Source organism: Agelaius tricolor, unplaced genomic scaffold, assembly GCF_023055355.1.
Source record: "Agelaius tricolor isolate 1412-34295 unplaced genomic scaffold, bAgeTri1.0.p SCAF_7, whole genome shotgun sequence".
Lineage (NCBI taxonomy): Eukaryota > Metazoa > Chordata > Aves > Passeriformes > Icteridae > Agelaius > Agelaius tricolor.
In genome coordinates this window covers 4,763,512-4,788,642 of record NW_027269267.1, presented here as the reverse complement: position 1 = coordinate 4,788,642, position 25,131 = coordinate 4,763,512, and the positions used below count along the sequence as shown (strand labels likewise).

General features: G+C 42.0%; 1 protein-coding gene and 1 long non-coding RNA gene across 9 annotated transcripts in view; one reads left to right on the top strand and one right to left on the bottom strand.

Moving 5' to 3' along the window:
* Nucleotides 1–13,582, top strand: part of PRDM15 (PR/SET domain 15) — a 35,339-nt gene extending 21,757 nt beyond the window's left edge. For 5 of the 8 annotated variants that reach the window (XM_071430182.1, XM_071430181.1, XM_071430183.1 and 2 more), the window contains 11 exons: nucleotides 655–786; nucleotides 1,167–1,301; nucleotides 3,651–3,814; nucleotides 4,260–4,339; nucleotides 4,923–5,042; nucleotides 5,733–5,864; nucleotides 6,356–6,439; nucleotides 6,626–6,801; nucleotides 7,918–7,998; nucleotides 8,333–8,545; nucleotides 9,290–13,582. In XM_071430182.1, the coding sequence (XP_071286283.1) occupies nucleotides 655–786; nucleotides 1,167–1,301; nucleotides 3,651–3,814; nucleotides 4,260–4,339; nucleotides 4,923–5,042; nucleotides 5,733–5,864; nucleotides 6,356–6,439; nucleotides 6,626–6,801; nucleotides 7,918–7,998; nucleotides 8,333–8,545; nucleotides 9,290–9,772 (1,800 nt within the window). In that variant the 3' untranslated portion in view covers nucleotides 9,773–13,582. The remainder of the gene's footprint in view (nucleotides 1–654; nucleotides 787–1,166; nucleotides 1,302–3,650; nucleotides 3,815–4,259; nucleotides 4,340–4,922; nucleotides 5,043–5,732; nucleotides 5,865–6,355; nucleotides 6,440–6,625; nucleotides 6,802–7,917; nucleotides 7,999–8,332; nucleotides 8,546–9,289) is intronic. The other 3 variants (XM_071430179.1, XM_071430185.1, XM_071430184.1) reach the window with 3 other exon arrangements.
* LOC139591528 (uncharacterized) lies at nucleotides 12,638–24,930 on the bottom strand. The gene is made up of 3 exons (XR_011679661.1): nucleotides 24,827–24,930; nucleotides 18,931–19,022; nucleotides 12,638–12,763 (listed from the first exon to the last, which is right to left on the bottom strand). It is a non-coding gene; the product is annotated as an uncharacterized lncRNA (long non-coding RNA).
* Between the last annotated feature and the right edge of the window lie 201 nt (nucleotides 24,931–25,131).

Genomic DNA, 25,131 nt, shown 5'->3' with positions numbered 1-25,131 from the left:
ATGGCTTATGTTATTTAACATAAGGTTTTTCTGGCTGGTTGTAAACAGCTGGAGTTAACACTGGGAATCCTTTTCCATGGGGAATAAAACTGAATTCATGGTGTAGTCATGGCATGGTTGCATTTGAATGTTCAACACTCATGATCATAAGTCACTGTTGTCACAAGGAGTGTGGGTTAACTTGTGATTTTATAAATGTTTAATGATTCATGGTGCAAAAGGCGCTCAAGAACTCTTCAGCTGATCTTCAGACCTCTGATTTTGATGCTTTGGTTATGTTTCATATCAGTCAAGGTAGATTTTGTGGCTATATCTTTTTAGAGATAGATGGAACATTGATGATTGAAAAGACACTGTCTAACTATTTCAAATTCTACTCTGTATAATTCTGCTGTAGCCTTTTTTTGGAAGTCCACCCCTGACAAATGGCTAGTTTCAGTCAGTTCCTTGGAACTCTGCCCCTGGATTTTGCCATGCCAGCAGTTCTGAGGCAGACTGCTAACAGGAGCTCCTGCATGTTTCTGGCCAGAAGGAATAAAAAAAGACAGTAAATGTGACAGTAAATGTGTTCTGTGCTCTGCACTGGGTAGGTATCAAAGAACTGTAGCCCAGCTGGACATGATCCAAAAATCCTTCCTTCTCTTTTCCTTTTAGGTATTTTCATGTAGGAGCAACATGAACAAACACCTTCTAACACATGGAGACAAGAAATACACCTGTGAGATCTGTGGACGTAAATTTTTCAGGGTGGATGTGCTGAGAGATCATATTCATGTCCATTTTAAGGTATTGTGTTAATAATCAGATTGTTTTGTCAACACTGAATTGTAAGGAATGAAATGAAATTAAAAGGGAATTGTATCATTCAGTGGTGCTGATAAAGATGCTTTTATTGATGTAATATTGTACCAGCTGAGTGTCTTTATATTAAAATTCCTTTTATATGCAGAAAAATTAAAATTACTTGTTTGAATAAGTTACCCCTTATATGGACATATTCAATACAGAAACTCTGTATTGAATGAAGCAGGAGGATATTCAAAATAAATAATATTACAGCAGTTAATGCAAAGCAGTCTGCATGGAAGCAAAAGGTGACCAGGCCTTACTTTTTGAAGAAGTTTAATCTATTAAAACAAAATATTCTTTCCCTTTACTTTACACAGGACATAGCCCTAATGGATGATCACCAGAGGGAAGAGTTCATTGGTAAAATTGGAATCTCATCAGAGGAAAACGATGACAACTCTGATGAAAGTGCAGATTTAGAGCCTCACAAGTATAGCTGCAAAAGGTGCCAGGTAGCTTTAAATACTTTCAAATTAACTTGTTTTGGGATGGGGGAGGGAGTGGAGGAATTTATAAATAATTCAGAATATTAAATAACATTAAAGCTCTCAGAGAGAAGGCAAGTTCTCAGGTCTGCTGTCTTCTGCAGTGCTGTTACCTCTGCTCTGTGAACTGAGGCTCAGTTCCATAAGAACTGAGGTGGTGTCCAGCAAGGGGGATGATAAACACTAAAAAAAGGAAAGACAGACACATTCACTTTTTCCTGTGAGGAAGAAAACAAGCAAAACTGGAGGAAGGATCAATAAAGGAGCGCTCACATCTCAAACTACCTTTCAATTATGTGCAACTTTAAATGGTGGCAGCATTTCTGATTGATAGAGTCCACAAATTGATTAATTTTTATCAGGTCAGAAGGTTCTTTTGTGGATATCCAGTTTGGAGGAGTAAGACTGCTGCTTGTGTTCAGAGTGACTGTTTATTTTCACCCTGCTCCATTGCAAACAGGATGGTGTTGGAAGTGCTACTGGAATGGAATTCACTCAGTTGTCAGCTGGGAGAGGAAGATTTTTTAAACCTCTCACTGTGAGGCTTTTGCCATTTTCTAAAGAAATAATGGGTCCTTAAGGACTCTGTGCCCTCCCCAGGTGAGCACACTGTGCTGGGGCAGGTGGGGTGCAAAACCACTCAGTGAGAACAGCAAAACTGACACAGGGACAGGGGATTTTTGGTTGTTCAGCCACTGAATTGACCCTGGAAATCAAAGCTTATTTCACAGCCCACACTTAATGTGGTGAAAGTTCTTAATTTACCTTCATTTTAAGACCTGGAGATAATAATATTTCAGTTTTCTTATCTGGCAGATGGTTTTCAGTGCAAACTGATTTTAATTTTGTGTCAGTAAATATGTGAAGTTGTGGTGCCACAGCAGTTCATCATGTTCTTGCTTTCACTGTGCTGATTTTCTTGCCTGACATTTCATGGGTACATAAACTATATAAAGTTTTGTGCTTCCAAGTGAGGGCAGTTCAGCCATTCAAATCAGAAAGATCTTTTTGGAAATTGAAGGGTTTTTAGTGCTTTTGCAGGTGTTTGTGTAGAAAACAGTTGTGTAAAGGCACAGCTGTGGGAAATGGGATTTGATGTGAGGAGATGGGGACACTGAACAGCCAAAGGGAGAACAAATACAAGTAACTCCTGGAGAAATCTCTCTTCTGAGCTCTTAAAAAATCTGGTTTAGTTGGTGTCAAAGTACACCTTCACCAAGCTGTGCAGTGCTGTTAGAAATGCCCTGCCTAGTTCCAGAATTGGAGCAAAAGGCCATGTCATTATGGCACATCACCCTGGCATGCTGGAGCACATCTGGATGTGCACATCTGGAGCTCAGCAGTGCAGCACCTGTCTGTTGTAGCTGCAGCCCCTCCAGAGCTGAGCCAGAGTCACTGCCCTGCAGTGCCTGGAGATTCCAGCCCTTCAGGAGCTGCTGCCAAAGCTGCTGGTGCAGCAGGAGCTCACCATGCCCCCAGAGCCCAGGAGGCATTTCCTCCATCTGTGATCTCTTCAATCTTACAGAATCACAGAATAATCTGAGCTGGAAGGGACCCTCAGGGCTCACTGAGTCCAGTTCTTGGCTGTGTGCAGCCCCTGGAATCCCCCCATGTGCCTGAGAGCATTGTCCAAACACTCCCTGAGCTCTGTCTCGCTGCAGTGACCAGAACCTGGGGAGCCTGCTCAGTACCCAGCCATCCTCTAGGGGAAGAACCTTTTCCTAATACCCAACCTAAACCTGCCCTGACACAACTTCAGGCCATTTCCCCAAGTTCTGTCACTGTCCCCACAGAGCAGAGATCAGTGCCTGCCCCTCACAAGGAGCTGTGACTGCAGTGAGGTCTCCCCTCAGCCTCCCCTTCTCCAGGCTGAGCAGACCAAGTGCCCTCAGTGGCTCTCACAAAACTTCCCCTGCAGACCCTTTACCATCTCTGTAGCTCTCTGGACATTCTCCAGTAGTTTTAATATCACCCCTATACTGTGGTGACCAAAACTGCTCACTGTGGTCAAGGTGAGCTGGTGCAGGTTAAACCTGGCTGTTCCTCAGTGCATGAGCAACTCAAGGTCTTCTTCTTGTGCAGAAGTGGAGACACCATCTCCATCCAGAGAAATTGAGTCAACTGAAGTCCTGTAGCAGTGTGCTTGTAATGTCCAAAGAGTTTCAGGCCTAAACCCTGCTGTCACAGGTTTTTCATCCAGTGGCATACAGGATTTTAGTGCTACACAGGATATTTATTTCTGCTTGATGTTACCCACTCATTGCTGTGCCCGAGGACATTTTTCCCCCTTCCATTCACTATTGGTTCATTCCCCAGCTGACCTTTGGCAGAGGGAAGGAGTACCTGAAGCACATCATGGACGTGCACAAGGAGAAGGGTTATGGCTGCAGCATCTGCAACCGGCGCTTCGCCTTGAAGGCCACGTACCACGCGCACATGGTCATCCACAGGGAGAACCTGCCCGACCCCAACGTGCAGAAGTAAGGCTTGTTCCACTGAGAAGAGCTCCCTGCTTGGAGTTCTAATGGTTCTGCCTCCTGGGGGGCTCTTAGGGAATTTGGCTGTGCTAAAATAACTGTGAAATTTGGGTAAAAATGTTCATTATGAGCTTGAAATGTGTGCCGCTGGTGATTGGCTTCACACGGGTCACTGAGTCAGCAGCCCCCCAGTTTGGGCTTTGCAAAGTGTGAATCAGTGATTTTAATAAATAGTTCTGAAAAAAATTTGAGTGTATAACAATGCCAGACTGCTCCAAGCTTGCAGTTAACTTGGGGTTTTCTTAAGGCTCATTTAGAAAAACTTGTGCTTCAAGGAACTTTTGGAGTAATTAGTATTAGCAAATGAAATACACTCAGTGACAGAGATGCCTGAGAATCACCTCTGTTTTGAGAGAAAAATCACAGCTTTTGGTCTCTTTGGTTTCAGATACATCCATCCATGTGAAATCTGTGGCAGGATTTTTAACAGTATAGGAAATCTGGAAAGACATAAGCTTATACATACAGGTAAAAATGTTGTTTCTTTATAATTATCAATACCAAAGAGAAATTTCTGTTGCCAGTGCCTGCCTTTTTTTTTTTTTATTTGCTAGAGGATTTTCGCTCTATGTTACAACAAGACAAATATAATATTTATTCTTTTAGAGTAAACCAGTTTTCTAAAGCAGGGAATATTAATGAAGAGATTTGATCTGGACACACAGTCCAAATTCCTAGTTAATATGTTTGCAGGATTCACCTAATTCTGTATTCTGTTCTTCCCCAAATTCTTATCCATGCCACCTTCTCACCATTACACAGGCTGAAACCTGCTATTGCAAAATCATTTTTAACAGCTCATTACTATTTCATGCTATGCAGTCTTCTCCTACCTCAGGCTTCATCTGTTTTTTCTCACACAAAAAGCCAGCTTTTCTCTCTCTTCAAAGTCTTCTAATTTACTTTGGGCTACAATATCCATGAAAGGTGTGCTTGTCAGCATAGGTGGGTTGTTGCCCTCTAATTCACCACTTTAATCAGTTTTTAGGAGATGCACATTACTCATTAACATTTTTTTTTGTTTATGTTGTCTTTTAAATTTATTTTCAAGGTGTAAAAAGTCATGCTTGTGAGCAATGTGGCAAATCATTTGCTAGAAAAGACATGTTAAAAGAACATATGCGAGTCCATGATAATATCCGAGAATACTTGTGTGCAGAGTGTGGCAAAGGTATGTCTGCTGCCTTGTTTTCCATTCACTGTGATACTGAGTAGCAGGTGAATATCTGAATTAAAACAACTGCCATGCTGAGAGTAGTGGCAGTGCTGTAAATCCTGCATTTTTGAGAGGTAGAAAATGTATTAATCAGCAGCATTGTTGTTACGTGAGCTGCCCTAATTTTGTACAGTTTGGTTTCATGGGCTATAACACAACACTGATTTTAGTAGAATTTTTTTCTGTCAGGTTGAAGAATGCCTGATTTGCAGCACAAAAGAAAATGCAAGTTGATCTTTTCATTGTAGGCTTTTTACAGGCTTAAAAAATAGAGTAATTTCTCTCTGTAAGAGCCCTAAGAGTCAAAGTCACTTTGACTTCTTTAATTTCTCATGTTATAACTTGAACAAATCTGAGCTGGTATTTTAGTGAAAGACAGTAATAAGTCTGACACCTCTAAGGATGTTTTATCTTTGCTTGTCCCTGCTGTTTCTCTATCAGTGATTACTCAGATTTTTTCCAGAGCTTTTTTTTATGGAATTAAAATTATAATAATGAAATGCATTGCTACATAAACAATTAAAAATATGCAACTGTGGACTTGCAGCAAATATAAAATAGAGCTGTTGGTTATCAACATGAGCCTGATTTCTCCCCTGAAGGTGGGAGTGATGGACTAAGTGTCCTGTGCCTTCTGCCTCACAGGAATGAAGACAAAGCATGCTCTTCGTCACCACATGAAGCTGCACAAGGGGATTAAGGAATATGAGTGCAAGGAATGTCACCGAAAATTTGCACAGAAAGTCAACATGCTGAAACATTACAAGAGACACACAGGTGAGAGCTCCAGAGATGGACAAAAGTTGCAGTGAATCAATTAAATCTTTCCCAGGAGAATTCTTACCTAGAGCAGTCAGACAGTATGACAAAAACTAATAAAATATGTGTGTTCTGCTCTTTGAAAAGTGAGATTTTGTCCTGTCCTCAGCTAGGACCCCTTGTTCTAGAAATAATTACAGATTAGTTGGTATCAAGTTTTGCTTTTTTTCAAAGGTTCTTGGTCTAGAGTAGCTCTACAGTGTTGGGGGTTTAAGTTAATGTTCAGGTTGTGATTTCCCAAAACAAAATTTTACTTCCCACATCAGTTTCTCTGATATTTATTTTCTGCTGGATATAGTGAAATGGTTTAGCTAAAAATGTCCAAATGTTTTTTTTTTTTTGTTGTTGTCTGTGATTTTTATTTTTTTAATGTTACTAATAAAAAACTCAGAATTGTCCCAGATACCTTTAGGCTGCTTTCACAGGTGCCAAATGTGCTTTTCATGCAGGAATCAAAGATTTCATGTGTGAGCTCTGTGGCAAGACCTTCAGCGAGAGAAACACAATGGAGACTCACAAGTTGATTCATACAGGTAAACCCTCTAAAAAGCAGTATCCAGCAAAAATACCTTAATTTTGCTCCTTAATTTTGATTTAGACTGGCCAGTCTTGGAACTAACGTTGCACATCCTGTTACCAAACATCAATTATTGCTCTTCTTGAGACGTTGGCAATCTGATGTTCATCCATTGGGTTTCCTTGCTTCCCTCTGCCACCAGTAGGAAAACAGTGGACGTGTTCAGTGTGTGATAAGAAGTATGTCACTGATTACATGCTGCAGAAGCACATCCAGCTCACCCATGACAAGGTGGAAGCCCAGAGCTGTCAGCTGTGTGGCACAAAGGTTTCCACCAGGGCGTCCATGAGTCGACACATGAGGCGTAAACACCCAGAGGTGAGTGAGTTTGAGTGCTGGATTGTGGAATTTTTAATTTATTTTTTTTTCTTTTAAAAGAATGTTTATGACCTTTGGTGACTTGAAAGGAATTGCTGTGTTTCCCTCTCTCTTTTTCCTGTTCTTTTGGGCCCAATTTTAAGTAGTATCTGTGAAACATGGACTTAACTGAATCAGCCATTTCACTATCTGATTCTCAGTCCCTAAAAATGAAGTTCTTCTGATTATTTAAATCTCTTTTCTGTTTCTACCCTGGCTTAAATGTATGTTTTTTCATGTTTTGTCTCCATCTATTAGTGAGTATAATGGATTCTTTTTTCCCCATTGTGTTCTCTGTTTTCAGAAGTGATCTGAAAGAAGTGGTGAATAGAGAGGTGATGGCAGCATCTGCTGATGATGCAAAATTATTCTCAGTATTAAAGATGAATGCTGACTGGAGAGAATGTGGATTAGAGGGATGTTTTGTCTGACCCCAGCAGGGTTTTTTTCTGTGTTCTAAATATTGTGTTTCTCCTCAGCATTTCCTGTTTAGGTTTGATTAAGGCTTGTCTGTTCCCTTTGAGGCTTTTTAACATTTTTTTAACTACCAATTTTTCATTAGCATTGCTTTGCTGTTTTATCATGATGATTGTGAAGGAAGTCAACAAAATGCTTTGTTTATTGATTTGGGAATTTAAAATGCAGCTACATATCTGAAATCCAGAGGGCAATTTGTCTCTATTCTTTGATGAGCTGAGATGTGTAGATTCATCTGAAAATAATGAAATAGGACACAGTTGATAGGTTTATAAATTGAAATGATAACATAATACTTTTTTTTTCCAAACACGTTGTTTTCTGTAGAATTCATCATGTCCCACAGCGTTATGTTCTGTCTAGAATATGAAAATGGACATGTTCTTTTACTGTGTTTAAATTTTGCTGGATTTCAGCAAGAGGGAAAAGGTGATATGCCAAAAGGTTATTTTAAAAAGCCACACTTAACTCCCTGTATTAAGTACTACATGTAAAGTGCTAGACTACATCACTATTGCTTGGTGATGGGGTTTATTAGGGAAATGCTGTGCTGTTTGACTGTGGTTTGCAGTGCTGCAGCTGACACCTCTCTGTGTTCAGATTCTTTCAGTGAGGATTGATGATTTAGAGCCACTGCCAGAGACAACCACCATTGATGCCTCTTCAATTGGGATTGTTCAGGTGAGCTCCAGGCCTGCTGCAGGGTGAGGTGGGACAGCACTTTTTGGGTACAGAACACAGCTGGGTGTGGGCTGATGGGTGAGGAATGTGCTTTTTTAGAGAGTCAGCCCCAGTGGAACATGTCCAAGCAGCCACAAGCTGCTGATCTGCTCGGTTGTACAACAGGCAGAATGTAATTACAGGGTGAGGTCTCAATCCCTGGAGTCAGGATTTTGCTAAAGTTTGTTTCTTTGCTTGAGAACTGACAATAAACCAGCTTCAGGTGATTGTGTCTTACTTGGAACCTCACTAAGCAAAAAGACTTGATGCTCTGTTTGGAAATGTGTTGCTGCAGCCGGAATTAGCCTTGGAACAGGGTGAACTACCAGAAGGGAAGCAGCACATAAAAGCTCCTAAAAGTGGCCAGAAAAGAAAACAAAAGTCAAGTGAGGAGGAGGAAGCTCAAGTGCCTGAGGACCCTGCCTTTAGTGAATACACAGAGAAGGAAGGTGAATTCACAGGGAATGTTGGAGATGAGACTAATTCAGCTGTCCAGAGCATCCAACAGGTGAGCTGCAGGAGGAGGGTGATGGGTGGCATTGCTTAGAGGGATAACCCTTCTTTTGGTTACAAAAACATCACAAAAGAGTGGTTGGAACATTTGGAGCTGATTGGATAAATTGTGGTAACACAAAGATGGGTTTAAAAACCCAAGAAGTTGGACCAATAAGCTCCTCATGTTTGTTTTATTTCCTCTGGGGTTAGATCAATTTGTTGATATCACAGTGTAGATATCTCTAGCTGGCTGAAGCTGGGATTAAAAGAATGAAAGTTAATTTGTCTGTTTGTTCTGAATGTTCCATATCCCTCTCTCCCATCACCATCTTCTACACTTGGAAGTTGGTACATTCCAAATTTCCTACTTTCCCATCTGTGTGTGGCTTCTCTCGCTGGCACCATGTGAGCCCACCAGCACTTCCCTGGTATTTGGTGGTCACTCAGAATCTGCTGAGTGATCAGGTCACTGAGGCTGAGGTCATCTTTGTGTTTCTCCTCAGGTGGTGGTGACCCTCAGTGACGTTTGTGTTTCTCCTCAGGTGGTGGTGACCCTCAGTGACGTTTGTGTTTCTCCTCAGGTGGTGGTGATGCTCAGTGCCCTTTGTGTTTCTCCTCAGGTGGTGGTGACCCTCAGTGACGTTTGTGTTTCTCCTCAGGTGGTGGTGACCCTCAGTGACCCTCAGTGCCCTTTGTGTTTCTCCTCAGGTGGTGGTGACCCTCAGTGACCCTCAGTGATGTTTGTGTTTCTCCTCAGGTGGTGGTGACGCTCAGCGACCCGAACGTCTCAGCCCCCTCCAGCTCGGTGGGACTCACCAACATCACCGTGACCCCCATCACCACGGCAGCTGGCACCCAGTTCACCAACCTGCAGCCTGTGGCCGTGGGCCACCTGTGTCCCCCAGAGAGGCAGCTGCAGCTGGACAGCTCCATCCTCACCGTCACCTTCGACACCGTCAGCGGCTCGGCCGTGCTGCACAACCGCCAGAGCGACATCCAGCTCCCACCGCAGCCCGAGGCTCCCAACCCCCAGTCTGTGGCCCATTTCATAAACCTGACCACCCTGGTGAACTCCATTGCTCCCCTGGGGAACCCCCAGATGACAGAACAGCACCCCCTGAGCTGGAGGTCAGTGCCTCAGACTGATGTGCTGCAGCCCCCGGCGCCGGCCGCGCCGCAGCAGCCGGGCCAGCAGCCCGTCCAGACAGAGCAGCAGCAGCAGCAGATGTACAGCTACTAATTTATACTTGGGCATGGACAGTACTCAGAGACACAGAAAAAACACACAGACCTTTGGAAAATTTCTACTAGGATTGTTTGCTGGATACCAAACAGAGATGGGAATTTAATTTCATCGTTCATGCAGTGAAATTTAAGATGGAATTGGCAGATCACCCTGCAACACCCCAGTCTGAGGTTCTCATGCTGTCTCTAGACCTTGCACTGTCTTAAAAAAATAACAGAAAAGGGAAAAAAAAAAATCTCACCACAAATTTAACACCCCCTTGCAGTTGTGCACTAAGATTGAGATTTGACAGGTGCATCATCACACACCTTAATAACCAAAGCAGGGAAATCCTAAATTATGCAGCACTTGTGATGTACAAAAACCCTTTCAGCCATACCATGTCACTTCTTTCCAAGTCTGGAAATGGCATCTGAAGACCTTGTTCACAGTGGGTGGAATGTCCTTGTGGTCAGCTGGTAGAGACTGAAACGTGAAGACACAAAGGGGCAAAACAGGAATTGTCTTTGTTTCTTATCTTCTTTAGGTCTTGTATCTAACAACATCAGTAAAGTAGGTGGAATTTGGGGTTTTGGGGTGGGCATGAGTGTGGTGTGGAAGAAAATATTACCAATTATTTCCATTTTAGTCATGGGAAAAACCCTGTACCCATCAGACAGTGATAGTGCTACTTGAGCCAGAGAGCTGATCTAATGCTGAAACAAATTTTTATGGTCTTCTAGTCAAGTTTCAATCAAACCAATTACAAACTGAAAGAAGAATGTGATACAGTTTTATGTAATTTTTAAAACCTCCTCTTTCAATCTTGCTTTTAGCTAATAGGCCTGAAGAGCAATCAATCCCCTTTGATCAATTTCAGGATGTGAATTTTTTTCAATTAGACTTATTTCATCCTGTAATAAACATTTGAGAAAGCATTCTTTTTATATATATATACATATATATATATATATATATATAGCCTTTGTATTTTACTGCGTGTTCTTGGTGAGTATTTGTGTGAAAAACACTGTTACCAACACAATTCATGAATTCTTTCATCCCCGTGTCGCCCTTCTCACAGAAAAAAAAAAAAAAGTATGGATCCTGTTCCTTCTGTTCCCAAAATTTATTTTCAAAGTTCACAGCCACACACAAGGTTGTGTGAAGTGCAAGGAAAAGAAAAAGGAATGTCTGAAGCATATTCTGTGTCCTGCCACATGGAGTCAGTGTGCCCCAGTGTATAAAGGGCAAGGTTTGCATGACTGCTGGGGATGCAAATCCTGGGCTGGGTCAAACACGTCTGTGCTGACAGAACCCCTTCATTTCATTCTCCATCCATGGATGTGCAGTCTGGACTTTTGCATGTCAAGAAGATAGTGCTATTCCCACAGGGAAAATGAGCTGGTAGCAAAAAGGAATAAACTAAATACATATATATATATATATACAATATGCATATATATATATATATATATGTATATATATATAAAATGTTGTTGCTTGAAATCCTGAAGGGTAAACCCTGCTGTGGCTGAAGAACAAGGTCCTTTGGGGCAGCAGACTGAGCCACAGAACTGTGCTGAAGGGTTTCTTTTTCCCTGAGGATAAAGCAGCTGCTGTGTCTGACAGTGAGGATGGATTGGTGGTTGTAAAAATCCTGTCTGTGCTTATTGTATTTATGAAAAATTCTATGTTTTAGCAGAAATATGAGTAGGAACGACTTCAGCTTTGAAAGTCTCTATTAACATGGACTACTTGACCCTTAAAGGTTGCCTTACAATCTCTATAACAAATTCTCCCAAAGTATAAATGTCTGGATATTAAAATTAACCTCCAGTGCTTTTCTTGGTGCCATGGCTGTGTCCAGAGGCTTGGGCTTTGTGTAAAGCTGCAGGACAGGGGTAGCAAAGGGGTTTCTGGTGATAGAATCTGTGTATCAGAGGAGCAAAACTACTTTTAATAAAATGTCAACAGGTCTATAGAATACCTGCATGGGAGGGACCAGTATTTGATGGGACAAGGATGCATATTAGAAAGAAAGGTACCTTTGAGCAGTGTGGGAAAGAGAAGTTTTTCATTCCCTGCTCACTTCTGTCTTCCTTAGGCACTTTTCACATAAATACTGTGAGCTCCTGTAATTTTTTAGCCTCCCAGTATCCTGAGTACAGTTCCTGGATTCTTTCACCACTGGCTTGAGCTAGTTCAGTTTCTCCTCAGCTGTCCTGCCCACAAATTCTGTTTCACACCAAACCAATGGGCAAGAGAAAGCCAGGTTTTATTTATGAATGATATTGTTTATGTACTTGAAACTTCTTTTTCCCCCCTGTGTTTGCCTAATTGATAAAGGCACATTATCTTTTGTCAGGTGGAAAAAGGGGAAAAACAGGGAAGGAAAGCAAATTCTGTTATTCTGTGAAATGGAGAACTCACATGATTCTGTGAAATAGAACTCCTATTACCACAACACTTGAGTTGTGGTAATATAGAATTTTTACACAATCAAAGTTTTGTTGAGACACATGTAAATGGTGATTAGGCTTTTAATTGGGGAGGAAGAGTTTTTTTACCTTAGCAGAGTCCATCTTCTCTATGTTGATACTACTGACAGTGGCATTTCTGCTGCATTTAATCAACTTGCATAATTTTAACACATAATTTCCTGCTTGATAAGAGTAGCACTCAGAGGAAATCAACTTTTAGAGACCTCTCTGGCTTCACAAAATCTCTATTCTAATGTAATTCCCTGGTTTTCTGTACTCTTATGGGGTTTGGCATCCCTCCCATGCTAGCTGGCCTCAGTAACCTCATCCAGGCAATAGGATCTTGCCTTTCTGGCAGTGGTTGATTCCAGGTGATTTTAGGAGGAATGATCCCACAGGAAGTGCTTGCATGCTGGTTTTCACATAGAAATGTCCCTCTTCAATCTCTGAGAATCCCCAAAATCATAGAACAGCCCAGGTTGGAAGGCACCTCAAAAGATGATTGATCTGGTCCAGCCTTTTTCTGGGGAAAGAGAGCATAGGTGAGGTGATAGAATCATAAAATCATCATTAACCTGTCTAATTGCATCTTTTAAACCTCCAGTGACACAACTCTGGGAAGGTTGTTCCAGTGGCTGAGTGTTTTTCTTGTATAAATTACCTTAAATAATGTTCAGGAGGGGAAAATAGAACCACTGGAAAGGCTTTGGTTAGGCCAGGCAGTAGAAAACTCTAAATATGATCTTCCCAGAGCACTCCTTTGAGACAGGATAGGGAGTTTCTCCACAGCCCTTGCTGTGGTGCCTCATCATCTCCCAGCATGATTTTATTATTATTCCTGTTATGAACATCCATATGAGAAAACAATTGTATCTTGGGTGTGCTGCACCATGGGAAAAAAAAGAAATCCAGAACAAATTATTCTGTTTGCTTTTTGTTTCAAATGGTTTTGTTTGGAGATGTTGGAAATTGCTGCCTTTTCAGACAGAGCTTCCCTTGGACAAGCAGTGACTGCTCTCCCAACTAAGCCTTTTCCAGGTGAATACCAAAGTTGTACTGATGCTGTTTTCAAAGTGCACAAGAAATAAAACCACTCCACAAGGGATGTGCAATCTAAATTTCCTCTGCCAATTTGTTCCCTGCCTTTTCAGCTGTAGGATGTGAAGGCTTTCTTGTTTTGCATAACAGCTGTTCAGTCACAAACTGGAATTACTTTGAGCCAAAGGAGTGATGTTGTGTGGTGTTCTGTGTATTGTCATTGTTTATTGCTAAGATTATTATTTAATTGAATGCTGTCTGTGGCACACTGGGCTCTGAAGTAAAGGAGCATCAAGGTACAGAACCCTTTCTCTGCCAGTGTTATTCTTTGCTGTTCCTTAATTAAGATATCAAACTTTTTTTTTTTCCTTCAAATCTCTTAGATTTGCCCCAAAAGCAATAAGATTACCTCTCATCCCGTGGAACTTTGTACATCCCAAATTAGAGAAACATGGGGTAGCATTCTGAAATATTTATTCTGTAGCTTGTTATTGGTAAGAAGAGAAAGCAAAAGAGATTGAATCTTTCATGGCTTCTGTGCTGAGTTCTCTCAGGAGAATTGACTGTATCAAGTGTTACTATGCTTTAAAAAACTAATTTCTTTTTAAACTATGAAAAGTGAGTATTTTTGCAGAAACCCACTAGCCAGTCTCCTGCCAGTCTAACCAGCCACATTTCTGTACTCTTTTATTGTTCCAGAGATTGCCTGAAGTTAACATCCAGGTAACAGCTGGATTTATTTCAAGAACTGAATTCCCTGCCAGGCTGTCAGTGATTTGTTCTGCATACACAAAGATGTCTCAATTTGACATCTGGAAAACCAGGAATGGAATAAATACCACACATCCTAGAGACAGTCATATCCAAACTCTAGGTGCCCCATGCAAATATTCACAAATACCTTGGTGAAATCTTGGCCAGGGATGAGATTTCCTTGGTGCTGTTTACAGTAATAATAATGTCCCTCCTGATTCCTTTTGGCTTGACATTTGTTATTGATTTGGGTGTAAACCAAATGTTTACATTTGGAAACTTTTTGTAACTCTTTAACCCTTGTATTCTTGGCTCCCTCATGGTTGGCCTCATTTGTTAAAGGAAATGAAATTGGAGGAGGATCTGCTCATCTACACCATGATGCACAGCAAAGCCCTGCTTGAAAAGCACTTTTGGAGACAAACATGCAGCCAAATGACTTGAATCTCTGAAATTACCAAATTTACCAAAAATAGGGGCTTTTGCCCTACAGCAAACCCAAAGTCTCATGGTGGCAGCAGGATGAAGGAAAAAAAATATTTCTGTCATGTTTCTCATCAACTTGACTTGATAGTCTTGAGTATTGATTATGCACTGTTCATGGCAGGAAGCTGCTAAAAAATCAGTGCAGCCATGGTTGGAAAGGATGTTTCTTGCCCTAGGATGCTTGGAGAAAGCTTTTCTGCTTTTATTTTCCCTCCTGGGTGCTGCAGGGCTGTTCTGCACCTGTACTGCTGCCATCTCACTTCAGACAGGATTCTGCTGTAGAATCTTAAATCACAGAATGTCTCTGTTTGGAAAGGGCCTTAAAAATCATCCAGTGCCACCCCCTCCCACTGTCCCAGGCTGCTCAGAGCCCCAGTGCCACCCTGGCCTTGGGCACTGCCAGGGATCCAGGTGCAGCCACAGCTGCTCTGGGCACCCTGTGCCCCTCCCAGAGAATTTCTTCTTAATACCAAACCTAACCCTGCTTTCTTTCAGTTTACAGCCATTCCCCCATGTCCTGTCACCACATACCTTTATAAAAATTCCCTTTCCAGCTCTCCTGAGCAGCTGATGATGGCTGAAACATTGGATGACTCATCCAAAGAGTCCAAGATCACTGTTGCTAAATTCCCAATATCTGAGCAGAAAGTGTCCTGGAGATTTCAGTGTCACCTCCAAAGTAAGAATTCCATCAGCATTTGGGGTGTAATGCCCTTGTATTCCTGCTTTATCCAGGAGCTGTGTTGGCAGGTACAGTGCCTGACACTTTTGAAAAGTTGATTATTGTGTGCAACATCTGTAGAGCAGCTGATATGAAAAGCAAGAAAAACTACTGGGTTTGGAGGTTTATTTCATTTAAAGTTGAACTTTTCAGTCCTAATATCTTTGCTGTCACATGAGTGCTTTCCTGGTTTTTTTCTGTTTACTTGCAGGTTTTGATTCTAGAAGGTTTTTAAGAAAAAAAAAAGAAAGGAAAAAAAAGTAGTAATGGCAGAATGAGGAGTTAAAATTAGGAGAAACAAGTGATGCTCATTTTCTGCAGATTCCCACCCTTCTGCTGCCCACCTGATCCTTAGGTAAGCTGTGCTGGATGATGGAGGCTGAAGGAAGGAGGCAGCACAAGCTCTGGCTCGTTTGGCAGAGCTGCGGCATGGGGATTGAGGTGCAGGGTGTTGGTAAAGGGAGCAGGAGCTGTGCCTGCCTTATCCTCAGTGCAGGGTGTTGGTAATGGGAGCAGGAGCTGTGCCTGCCTTATCCTCAGTGCAGGGTGTTGGTAATGGGAGCAGGAGTGTTGGTAATGAGTGTTGGTAATGGGAGCAGGGGCTCTGCCTGCCTTATCCTCAGTGCAGGGTGTTGGTAATGACAGCAGGAGCTGTGCCTGCCTTATCCTCAGTGCAGGGTGTTGGTAATGGGAGCAGGAGCTGTGCCTGCCTTATCCTCAGTGCAGGGTGTTGGTAAAGGGAGCAGGAGCTGTGCCTGCCTTATCCTCAGTGCAGGGTGTTGGTAAAGGGAGCAGGAGCTGTTCCTGCCTTATCCTCAGTGCAGGGTGTTGGTAAAGGGAGCAGGAGTGTTGGTAATGAGTGTTGGTAATGGGAGCAGGAGCTCTGCCAGCCTTATCCTCAGTGCAGGGTGTTGGTAAAGGGAGCAGGAGCTGTGCCTGCCTTATCCTCAGTGCAGGGTGTTGGTAATGGGAGCAGGAGTGTTGGTAATGAGTGTTGGTAATGGGAGCAGGGGCTCTGCCTGCCTTATCCTCAGTGCAGGGTGTTGGTAATGACAGCAGGAGCTCTGCCTGCCTTCCCCTCAAGCCACCTGCTCTTTTCAGTTCCTCTCCCAGCACAGAGCTCAGGGGAGCCTCACAGTCTCCAGGACTCGTGTCTTTCATGTTCAGTGAATGTAAAATCAGAATCCTTTTAGGCTGGGAAGGATTTCTGAGATCACAGAGTCCAAACTGTGACCAATGCCCACCTTGTCCCCAGCCCAGAGCTCTGGGTGCCACCTCCAGGCCTTCCTTGCACACCTGCAGGGATGGGCACTCCAAACCTCCTGGGCAGTTCTTCCAATTCCTGACCACCCTTTCTGGGAAGGAATTCTTCCTGATGTCCAACCTGAGCCTCCCCTGGCACAGCCTGAGCCTTTTTGTCCTGTTCCTGGTTATCATGGAATGGTTTTGGCTGAAATGGACCTTCAAAATCATCCAGTCCTACCCCCTGCTATGGGCAGGGACACCTTCCACCATCCCAGGTTGCTGAAAGCTTCATCCAACCTGGCCTTGGACACTTCCAGGGATCCAGGGGCAGCCACAGCTTCTCTGTGCCAGGGCTTCCCCACCCTCACAGGGAAGAATTCCTTCCTAATAGCTAAACTAAACCTACTCTCTTTCAGTTTGTACCCATTCCCCCTTCTCCTGTCACTCCAGTTCCTGCTGAATTGTCCCTCTGGTTTCCCTGCAGCCCCTTCAGGCACTGGAAGCTGCTCTGAGGTCTCCACACAATTTCTCCTCCCCAGGCTGAACAGCCCCAATATTCCCAACATCAAGAACGGGATTCAAAACTGGGGGGAAAGAGGAGCCTGGGGGGCACGAGGCACATTGGAAATACAGCTAAAAAATATGAGAGAGAAGACAAGCTGAGCCTGCTGTGCTGAACTGATGGCAGGCTGCAGGGCTGCTCACTAATTAGTGATTATTGCACAGAATCTGTGTTCTGTTACCAGGGCTGATCACTAATTAGTGATTATTGTACAGAATCTGTGTTCTGTTACAGGGCTGCTCACTAATTATTGATTATTACACAGAATCTGTGTTCTGTTACCAGGGCTGATCACTAATTATTGATTATTGCACAGAATCTGTGTTCTGTTACAGGGCTGCTCACTAATTAGTGATTATTGCACAGAATCTGTCTTCTGTTACCAGGGCTGATCACTAATTATTGATTATTGCACAGAATCTGTGTTCTGTTACCAGGGCTGATCACTAATTATTGATTATTGCACAGAATCTGTGTTCTGTTACCTGGACAGGGAAAAGTGTTGATGCTCAGTGTGTGAATTTGCCATAAATGAAACCCAAATTTTTGGACTCACACACTCTGTGTGTTGTTATGTGCAGCAACATGCAGAAAGCAAGCAGGGAGATGCTCAGTGATAAGAGAATGCAGAAGGGCCACGTTTCATGGCTTTTGGGAATTGTGGAAGTGAGGCTGTGAGCAGAGTTTTCTCAAGGGTGATTCTCCTTTCTCTGCTCAGAATAAACCTCTGTGCTGCCTGTATGTGAGTCAGGCACAGGAGAGCTGTCAAGGGGGTGACACTGAAGGAAAGGGGGGCTTTACAATTAAAAAAAAACCTCTAAAAAATCAAATCAGCCCATTACAGGATAGGGTGGGGAAGTACTAACCCTAGCTCCTTGCTCTGCCAAGGGAGATACAAAAGAAAGGCTCTCAGTCTGTTACATTGGCTGGTAGATAAAGAAAATTAAATAAATTGCATGTTCACACTCCTTTTCCCTTCACACCAATGCCCTGACCCTCATCAGAGCTTTCAAAGGAATAAATACCTTTGTCTGACCAACATAGAGATGGCACTTGTGCCCTTGTTAGGGAGTAAAATTCAGGATTGCTGAACTGCAAACATGGGTGCACAGGGTGGGGGTGTTTGGGAGGAGTGGGTTCCTTTGGGTTCCTTTTGGGGCTGTGTGTGTCTTTCAAAGTGAAAAGTAGCTGCTTTATTGCCCTCCTGTGAAGTCCATGCTGATGCAAACAGATTTTTACTGAAGAGACTGGAATCAGTGACAAAGCACCATTTTTAAAGACCAAGAAAAAGAAGGAAAAAAAGAAGATCTTATATTGCATAACCAAAGACAAAAATTGGAAACTCTGTCCTGAAGGCAAATGCACCTATTTCTCATTCACTCTCCTCCCTTTTTCACTCCTTTTTTTCCCATGAAATACATGCAAATCCCAACATGCACTAAGTTTTCCTCCAGGCATGATATACTTGTGTGGTTATTTAAGTAAGAAGTGGGTTGAATAGAGATATGAGGTGTTCCCAGCAGAAAGAGCCTGGAAAAGAGTGCTCAGTTTATTGCTGCTGTTTTAAAGCCATGCACTCACCCCTGAGAGCATTTGTAGGTAGTAAAGGGGATAGCTGTCATTCTAATGATACAAAACACACATTTCCTGCTTAATTTACTTTGTCTTCTCACAGCACAGCCACTGGTTCTGAGTCTGCCTACCTGGAAAGGTGTCAAGAAATTAAGTTACAACCTAATTTCTAGACATTAGCACTTAATTTCTAGACATCTAGCATTATCAAAATGAAGAGTGGTTTAAGGAGTAATTCAAGCAGAGCAAGAACTTGCTGTTATCAATTAATGCTTGAAAGAAATCACAATTTCTGGTTGCACAGGACACTTACCAGTCTGGGAGCAGCAAATCAATGTGTGTGGTCTGTGCTTGGTTGCAAATCCTTCCAGGATCCTTCCAGCTCTCCATTGCCTTTAAAAGTGCCTGTGTTTGGGGTGAAAGATATTGAAAAAAAGTGGGGCTGAGCCTAAACTAACAGAAGTACAAACAGAAGGATTAGAGGGCGGGTGGGGTGCAGAGGGAAGGGGGGAGACTTCTGGGTGTTCAGGGGGGATGGGGAGACAAGGAAAGGGCAATGTGGGAGGTTCAAATAAAATATAAAAACCAGCAAAGGGGATGTGGATGTTCAGGTGAGATGTAGAGACCAGGAAGGGCATGTGGGAGGTTCAGGTGGGATGGGAGACAAGGAAAGGGAATATGGACATTCAGGTGAGATGTCAAGGCAAGGAAAAGGCAATGTGGGAGGTTCAAATAAAATATAAAAAATAGGAAGGCGATGTGAGAGGTTCAGGTGGGGTGTACAGACAAGGGGAGGCTGTGCCATTATGGACAGGAGGATTTCAAAGTTTCTCCCACAGTTTTCCCTCTGGTGGTTTTTGCCTCTTCTCCTTGGGATATTGTGGATACTGGCGTTGGTCAATTAGAATAATTATAACTTGAGATATTTTCTTCCAGTGGTATTAAATCCATGGCTGGAATAACTTTAATAAAGCTCCTTGACCACAGATTATTTAATGTCCTGCATAAACTCTGCTCTTCCTGCCTTTCCCTCTGTCTTTAGGGATGCCAGGAGTTCCTGTTTCAGGGAAAAGGTTGGTTGTAGAAGCTTGGATTGAGGAGAGTCCCACTTGGATTAGATTTTAGGGTTCCAGGAGCCTGTGAGCAGATCAGACCATCATTTCTCTGGGAAGCTCTCCAGTATTTCCCCTTCTGATAGGGGAACACTTCCAGAGGGGTAATTTTAGCAGCTGGAAATACAAAGAGCACACAGCCAGTCGTGTGGATGGTGCCTGTCTGACACCATGGAGCTGGCACAGAGATTCCTGCACGTTTCCCCACTTTCCCACTGGCTTTTTTCAGCCTGGAATGATGTCAGCACCCACGGGTTTTAATCAGTGGGATCAGCACGAGCACCAGGGAAGACACAGTCAGGCTTTTCCACTGATGCTTGAGGCTACTGGGCAGAGTTTGTCTTCCAGATCTGGATGAGAAAGTGCAGCAGCTCCTCCCAGCTGCTGTTGCCATCCTCCTCCCAAAGTCTGCCTGAGATCCCTCAGCTGATCTGCTCCTGGAGCCCTAAAATCTCACCCAGGGTGCTGGCAGAAAGCAGGGCAGGGAGTGGCTCTGGGAGCAGCTGATCTGCAGATCTTTGCTAACACAGGGAACAGGAGGGAGGTGGAAAACCTGGAGAATGGGCCAGAAGAATTGTTTAATCAAGTCTGCTGTTGTATCTGTTCAGAATACCAAAAAACCAGTGGAACCAATTCTCATTGGCTTACACTCCCGTGGCTTCCTTATATTAACATGCATCCAGTTGAGCAGAAAACTGATTTCTCTCCATAACATTCCCCCAAGAACCAGCTCTTTCAGCTGCAAATCCCCTTTTATTTTTTTCTTTTCCTATCAATTTTCTCATCAATTTAGCAGCTGTGCCAATTCCAGAGCTGCATCCTGAGAGGAACAAGAAAATGGGACCAGCCCTGTTCAGTGGGATCCCACTCGGGTGTCAGTGACTGCAATTGCACTCCTGGTGATGGTGGCTTTGCCTTTCTGTGTGGAAAGAGGTTTTACAGCCCTGCCATGGAGCTGAATTATAAGAAAGGTGAGGCAGATGTGGTTGTGCACCCTCAGCAGATATTTGGGATGGTGATCACAGGACTCTTACCATGTGCCTGTAATGAAAATGTTACAGCTCGTGGCTTCTGGCAAGGTTTGCAAAATATGGCTTTAGATACTTAAAATAAGGTATCCAGTGATTTAAAAAAAATAAAGAAAAAAAGTTCATGTCATTGAGGAGGCTGTACTCTTGACTGCTATTTTTACAAGAGAAACTCACAGAAATGTAAAATAACTGAAACTTTTAGGCCATGGCCCCAGGAAGCAAATTTGAGGACACTGGATTGATGCTGCCACATGTGAATGGGAAGAATGCTGCTCTGTAGGGAGATGCATGCAGGAATTTTGCAATCACGCTGGGGAAGGAGCTGGGAACAGCAGATCATTCCCACCTCACCTTCCACACAGATTTTGGGGGAGAATATTCCAAGACTAGGAGGCAATTCTGACTTCAGTTTACCTGGAAAATAACACTGACTTCAGCTTCCCTGCCCCTGAGCTTTGCTGCATGAAGCCCTTCAACAAGTCCTTATACCTGTTTTTTCTCCCCTTCATTCCTGGTTATTCTGGATTTTTTTTTTTTTTAATTGATAACTATTACTAATATAGTAAGTGAAGAGGTGATGTCATGAGAACTTCTGCTGAGGTTTTTTTTTTTTTCTAAGATCATGGCCTCAGCAGGTGCAGATTTTAACAAATTGTTTTTAATGGCAGGGTTTTCTTCCCTTTCAGGGATAAGGATTTTAAGTTTAAATTAGGATTTGTAAGAATCTTCAAAGAAAAAGGGGAACTTTTATTGTTTCTAGGGTGTTTTCCTTAATACACTGGTGTTATCATGATGGTTATTGTATTTTACAGTTTTTAAATAGTATTAAATGTATTTTATAAAAACCAAAAAAAATCCCATTCTGCAGAAAATTACAGGCAGAGTCTGTGGATATAATAGCAATAATATACCAGACTTTTTAATATAGCTGGTTTGGCTCTTGTGTATCCTGCTCTTTATTCTTAACACTGTAATCAAGTGTAATTACAGGTGTAGACATTTTAATTAAAGGTGAATGAGTTTTAATTAAAGGTGAAAAAAGTAGAATTGGACCAACATTAACAATGTCTCTGTGACCTAAACTGAAGAATGTCATACTATATACCTAAGAAAAACTGATTTTGACAAAATTCTCCTGTTTAATCTATGAAATGCCTTTGTACAGAAAATTGTGCTTCAAAGTACAAAGCAGTCAGGTGCTGCTGCATTTGTGGGGCAGTAGGAAATCTGTTTGCCACTGAGATCTGCAAGTTTTATTTGGTGCATTATCAGTAGATAGCAATTAGCAGCTTCTCTGCTAAGGCTACTCATGGACTATGAAGTCACTGCACTTGTTGGCACAACTGTGAAATACTTGATTGGGGCATTTTATTTTCCTTTCCAGGCTGCAGCATTCTTTGGCCTTGGCTCCCAATGGGGAGTTTTTGCTCAGTTTTACCCCTGAACAAGGCGTCCCTCTGTCCTTGTAACAGGAGATTACCAGGGCAGCAAAGACAAAAATGCAAAGCCCTGGAGCAATCGCCCAGAGAGGGCACGGAGCTCCCTCGTGGGGCTATTCCAGACCTGTCTGCACGAAATCCTCTACTCTGGGAGCTGGGACCAGGTGAGCCACTCAGGTCCCTCCCAACCTGACCCACTCCGTGATATTTGCATAACATTTCTGACCTTGAATCCAAGCTTTCTTTCTCTTTCTCAGCTCTAAAATGATCTTTTTGACAAAGACGCAACTTTTCCTCTGTTTTAAAAGAATATCTGAAAAACTTTAATACACTCAGTTCAGTGATAAACTTGTAATTTGTAGCCAGATCTAGAGTGTTTATTGTTGATCAGAAAAAAAGGCAACAAAATCTGTTTCCTTGGTTAGTTGGAAATGTTTGGGAATTTTTCTTTGCTCAAGACATTTACACCAAGCTCTTCATGTAAGTTTGATGTTCAAACATTGCCAAGTTTAGTTTCAACTAAAAATGGTTTGTACCTTGACCACTTTTAATGTCATGTGTTAAATAAAATCATTTATCCATTCTGTGCTGTTTCTGTACCAAGCAAACCAAGACAAGAGCAGCTGCTATATTTTCATTAACAATGTTAATAAATAAATAACATAAATACTGATGCTCATATAATTTTTTTTTTTTTTGCATCTTGAGGGTGTTCACTCCTGATCAGAAGTAGCTTCCTATTGATATGACATCAATGGGGAATGTTATATAATTTCCTTTCCATCTCCTTTGGTGTAACTCTTGAGCAAGACAGTTCTTAAAGAAAAAAATATTGCATGAAAGTTTTTTATCTGGTGCACAACAATTTTTTTTCATGAGTTTCGCTTTTTCATTTAAGCGATATAACTGAGAAAAATAATGGCAAAAAACCCCTGAATTGAGTTACTGAAAAACTGGGAAGATAAACAGTTTTGCAAACCTCACATGGACAAATCTGATGTTGGTTTTGAAATAGTGAACTAATTAGTAATAAATAATCAATACAAAAATAATCAATCAAGAATAATCAATACAAAAAATCATTTTTCAGAAGCCTTTGATCATTTTTTCCTTATGTCTCTCTATGTCTTTCAAAGATTCATAGCTTATCTTCCTTAAATCCCATATTCTATTATCTATCATTTTTCATATCAAAGTTTGTGATAATATTAATGACATAAACTCTCTTTTTGAGGTTAAGAACAAACACTAATGAGGATGAAAATATTTCCATGCAAGGCAATGTGAGACCAAAGGGTGGTGCTTTACAAAGATATTTTATTTCTCATGTGTGTCATACTAGAATTACAATCAGTGTGATATTGGAGTATTTGTTATCAGAATTTATTGGAATGAATACACTGCAGTGATGGAGCAAAGTCAATTCTGTTTTCTGATGGTGCCTACAGTCCCTGCTTTGCTTTATTAAACTTTGCCTTATTGGGTCTATAATAATTTCCAGTTTCCTCTTAACAGTTCAGATAGGATATCTAAAAATATCCTTTTGATCCTAAATTTAGAATATCTATATTCACATAATGCTCTGATACCTCTCTTTTATTAATTTTTCCTTAAAGGAAATAAGGAATGACATACAAATTCTGTTTATAGAGAGAGATAGTTCTGTTGTTAAATCAATCTGTGAGAACCTCTAAATAAAAAATTTAATTTACAAGAGGATCTCACATGTAGCACCCATTGTCATATTTTTAAAGCTATAAGCCTAAGCATATAATACAGATAATTTATGATAACTTTTGGATTGCCTGCATAGTTTGATCACAAACTATTGTTACAAGCAAACCTTGCTGCTGTTTTGTCTGATATCTTACAGGAATCATATTTTTTGCAGGAGTTGTTTTTGATACTGATGGCCTTTAATGCACACCAATCAGCCTTTACTCACACACTGCCATGATTGGTCTGTTTATTTTAAAAATGAGGAAGGTTCAGAAAAAGTTCAAAACCCTCAGAACTTTGCTTTGCTGCCTCTGTCACTAAGAGCAGTCTTTGCTTGAAAAACAGGCTTAAACCCCCAGCTAATTGATTCATTTTCCAATTTTTTCTATTTGTTAGTGGGCAGTTCGGGCTGGTGGAGCCCTTGAGCCCACAGCATTCTGCAAACTCTTTTTTCCTACGTGTTTTTTCAAGTTCCAGCTATGCAGTGAATTTCATTAATTAGAAGAACGTTTCCCAACTCAGTAGGCACCAGCCCCAGGAGGTGGGGTAGGGCACACTGGGAAAGAGGAGAACTTTGAGGGCAGGGAAAACTGCCTCCCTCTCCCATCCACCTGCAGATTTGTTCCCACAGCTCCAATTCCCCTGCTGAAATCACCCAGGCAGCTTCCCCTGGCACTTGTGGCCCCTCTCACTGGGGCAGCTTCGGTTTCCCCACACCTGAATCTCCTGACCCAAACACTTCTCCCCTCTCCTGTTTGCGCATAAAGAATATTTAAGAAAGTTCCACTAAAACGCTCCAAGTTTTTGGTGCCAACCAGAATTAAAATGAGTTTGAGCCCCACATGGTTGCTCTGATGAAGGGTGAAGTGGTTTTCCATCTGTCTGGCTCAATATTTCAGTTGACTCACCTTTATGTGCCTCTATGTTTCCATATACACAGGACCTTGGATTTCTCAGATCCTGTTTCAAGCCCTTCCGAGGAAATAAGGGCTTGTCTGCCTCAGGGAGCTGTTGTGAAATACTCTGGAGTGTGAATTTAAAATGCAGCACTCTGCCTGCATTAACTCCTTGTGGGAATGCTCTGTTCTGCACACAGAATGCTCAGCAGCTTCCTTTAATCCGCTCTGCTGTGATTAGAATGACTAAAACCAGGTAATCCTATATAAAATAGCATCTATAACATATAAAATATGTTTAAATTGATGTAGTTTTT